General features: G+C 50.4%; 1 protein-coding gene across 1 annotated transcript in view; it reads right to left on the bottom strand.

The window, feature by feature from the left end:
• Window positions 1-6: 6 nt before the first annotated feature.
• Window positions 7-2,190, bottom strand: part of LOC111662039 (uncharacterized) — a 7,500-nt gene continuing 5,316 nt past the window's right edge. Inside the window, exons 9-13 of the mRNA XM_023415773.2 lie at window positions 1,125-1,284; window positions 856-988; window positions 714-748; window positions 550-634; window positions 7-449 (exon numbers count right to left, since the gene is read on the bottom strand). Coding sequence (XP_023271541.2) covers window positions 362-449; window positions 550-634; window positions 714-748; window positions 856-988; window positions 1,125-1,284 — 501 coding nt within the window. The 3' untranslated portion in view covers window positions 7-361. The remainder of the gene's footprint in view (window positions 450-549; window positions 635-713; window positions 749-855; window positions 989-1,124; window positions 1,285-2,190) is intronic.

Genomic DNA, 2,190 nt, shown 5'->3' with positions numbered 1-2,190 from the left:
CTCCAGACTCAGTAGCTTTGAACATGGTGTGATAAACAGGAAGTATGATGTCACCATGGGGTCAGTAAGTCACTGTTTGGCACCATTAAACGTGTATTGAATTAGCTGTTAGCACTTCCTGTTTGCAGTGTAGCCATATTATCTACAGCATAACTCCAGCAGATCTGCGTGATGCTCAGAATCACAGATGGGAAGATGGATACTGTGGATTCTTGTATGAAACAACCAGCGACTTGTTGTTGTACCTGCACAGCCTCCTCAAGATAACACAGGTGTTACACAACTTACTGACAGTTCTCTGACAATAATCTGCCGATAACGACAGAGAGTCGCTGATGAGCAGTGAGAATAGACGTCATGCTTAGATGAACATTAGCTCAGCGTAGTTTACTGAAGAAAAGGTTCGTGTCTTACCCATGTCCGGCATGGACAGCGTCCTGCTGTGGCCCCTGCAGAGGACAACACGTGGACAACAGCGGGCACAAGGGTCAAGAAGGAAAAACAGAAACATTGACTGTGTCTATCTGAAACTGAAGAAGTCTGACTTACAGCGGAGCCAGCGGATCTGCAGCTTCACGGGCAGGAGACAGAGCTTCATCATCATCACCGGTCCACTCCTCACTGTCATCTGTGACTGCACACGTCAACATCAACATCAAACTGCTGCTGAACACGTTACAAACACGCTGCGAGTGAGAGGAGAGGATACTTACAGCTTCCTGCTGACGGAGGGAGGTGATTCGACTCCCTGAGGAAACACAGACATAAGCAGCTGTAAATCATCCTGTGAACTCCACAGTGTAATGACGGATGAGTGAAGAGGAGGAAGAGGAGGAGGAGGAGGAGCACACGTACCTGCTCCCGGTCCTGGGGAGCTCTCCGTCGATAACGTTGCTGCTGCTGCTCTTGCGGTTGATCGCCGCCTTCTTCCCCAGCTCCAACATCTCCTTGATGTCCAGCTCCACGTGATCCACGGCGACGTACCCGTCTGGAAAACACACTGGCACAGTCACTGCAGGGATCCAGGCTCGGGGATTAAAGTACTGTGTGATGATCTGGGCTCAGGACTCAAACTCACGGGCCTGAAGCCTGGAGCTCAACACACGGCTGCTGACAGAACTCACAGTTGTTGCCGCCGTCCCGGGCCAGCCACTTCCCTCTCGGGCAGTTGGTTGTTCGGATGATGCTGACGATGTCGCCGCTCTTCACGGGCAGATCGTTCTTGCGGCCTTTTGTTGTCACGGTTACTTTGGCCTGGTACATGGCGTCCTCCTGCCCCGTGATCTGAACACACAACAGTTACAGCTTAAAGTCACACGGACCGACTTGTTTGTAAAGTCGTAGGTTCTGTTTGTTTTCACACAGAGAAAAACTGAAGTGGACCACAATGCATCATGACAAACCAGGTGAGAACGTGCTCTGCTCTGATTGGTCAGATTGTCTGGAGCAGGGGGGTAAACACAGGAAGAAGGTTGAGGGAACCGTCCAGCTCAAACGGACCGACACCACCGTCCTGAGTGAGTACTGTTCTCACACCTGCACGGTTTAACTGGACTAAAAACTCCCTTATTCTTTCTGAGACATGAGTCTGGGTTGAGGGCTTTTCTACATCAGCTGGACCAGTAGGTTCTGATGGTTCTGATGGTTCTGATGGGTCTGATGGTTCTGATGGTTCTGATGGTTCTGATGGTTCTGATGGTTCTGATGGTTCTGATGGTTCTGATGGTTCTGATGGTTCTGGTGGTTCTGATGGGTCTGATGGTTCTGATGGGTCTGATGGGTCTGATGGTTCTGGTGGTTCTGATGGGTCTGATGGTTCTGGTGGTTCTGATGGTTCTGATGGTTCTGATGGTTCTGATGGTTCTGGTGGTTCTGATGGTTCTGATGGGTCTGGTGGTTCTGATGGTTCTGATGGGTCTGGTGGTTCTGATGGTTCTGATGGTTCTGATGGTTCTGGTGGTTCTGATGGTTCTGATGGTTCTGATGGGTCTGGTGGTTCTGATGGTTCTGATGGTTCTGATGGTTCTGATGGGTCTGGTGGTTCTGATGGTTCTGATGTGGTACTAGTGCGCTGCATATCACTGACAATGACACAGATTCCACTGGAGCCTGCACATGTTGCTCAGCTCAACTCTTCCATGGGGAGGAATGAATCCAGACAAGTTTGTATGGCCTGATATACCCCCCCCC

Source organism: Seriola lalandi, unplaced genomic scaffold (assembly GCF_002814215.2).
Source record: "Seriola lalandi dorsalis isolate HSWRI2012SDOR001 ecotype SW California unplaced genomic scaffold, Sedor1 jcf7180002054558, whole genome shotgun sequence".
In the NCBI taxonomy this organism is placed as follows: Eukaryota; Metazoa; Chordata; class Actinopteri; order Carangiformes; family Carangidae; genus Seriola; species Seriola lalandi.
Note: the sequence above shows the minus strand (reverse complement) of the source record. Positions and strands in the feature narration are given on the sequence as shown.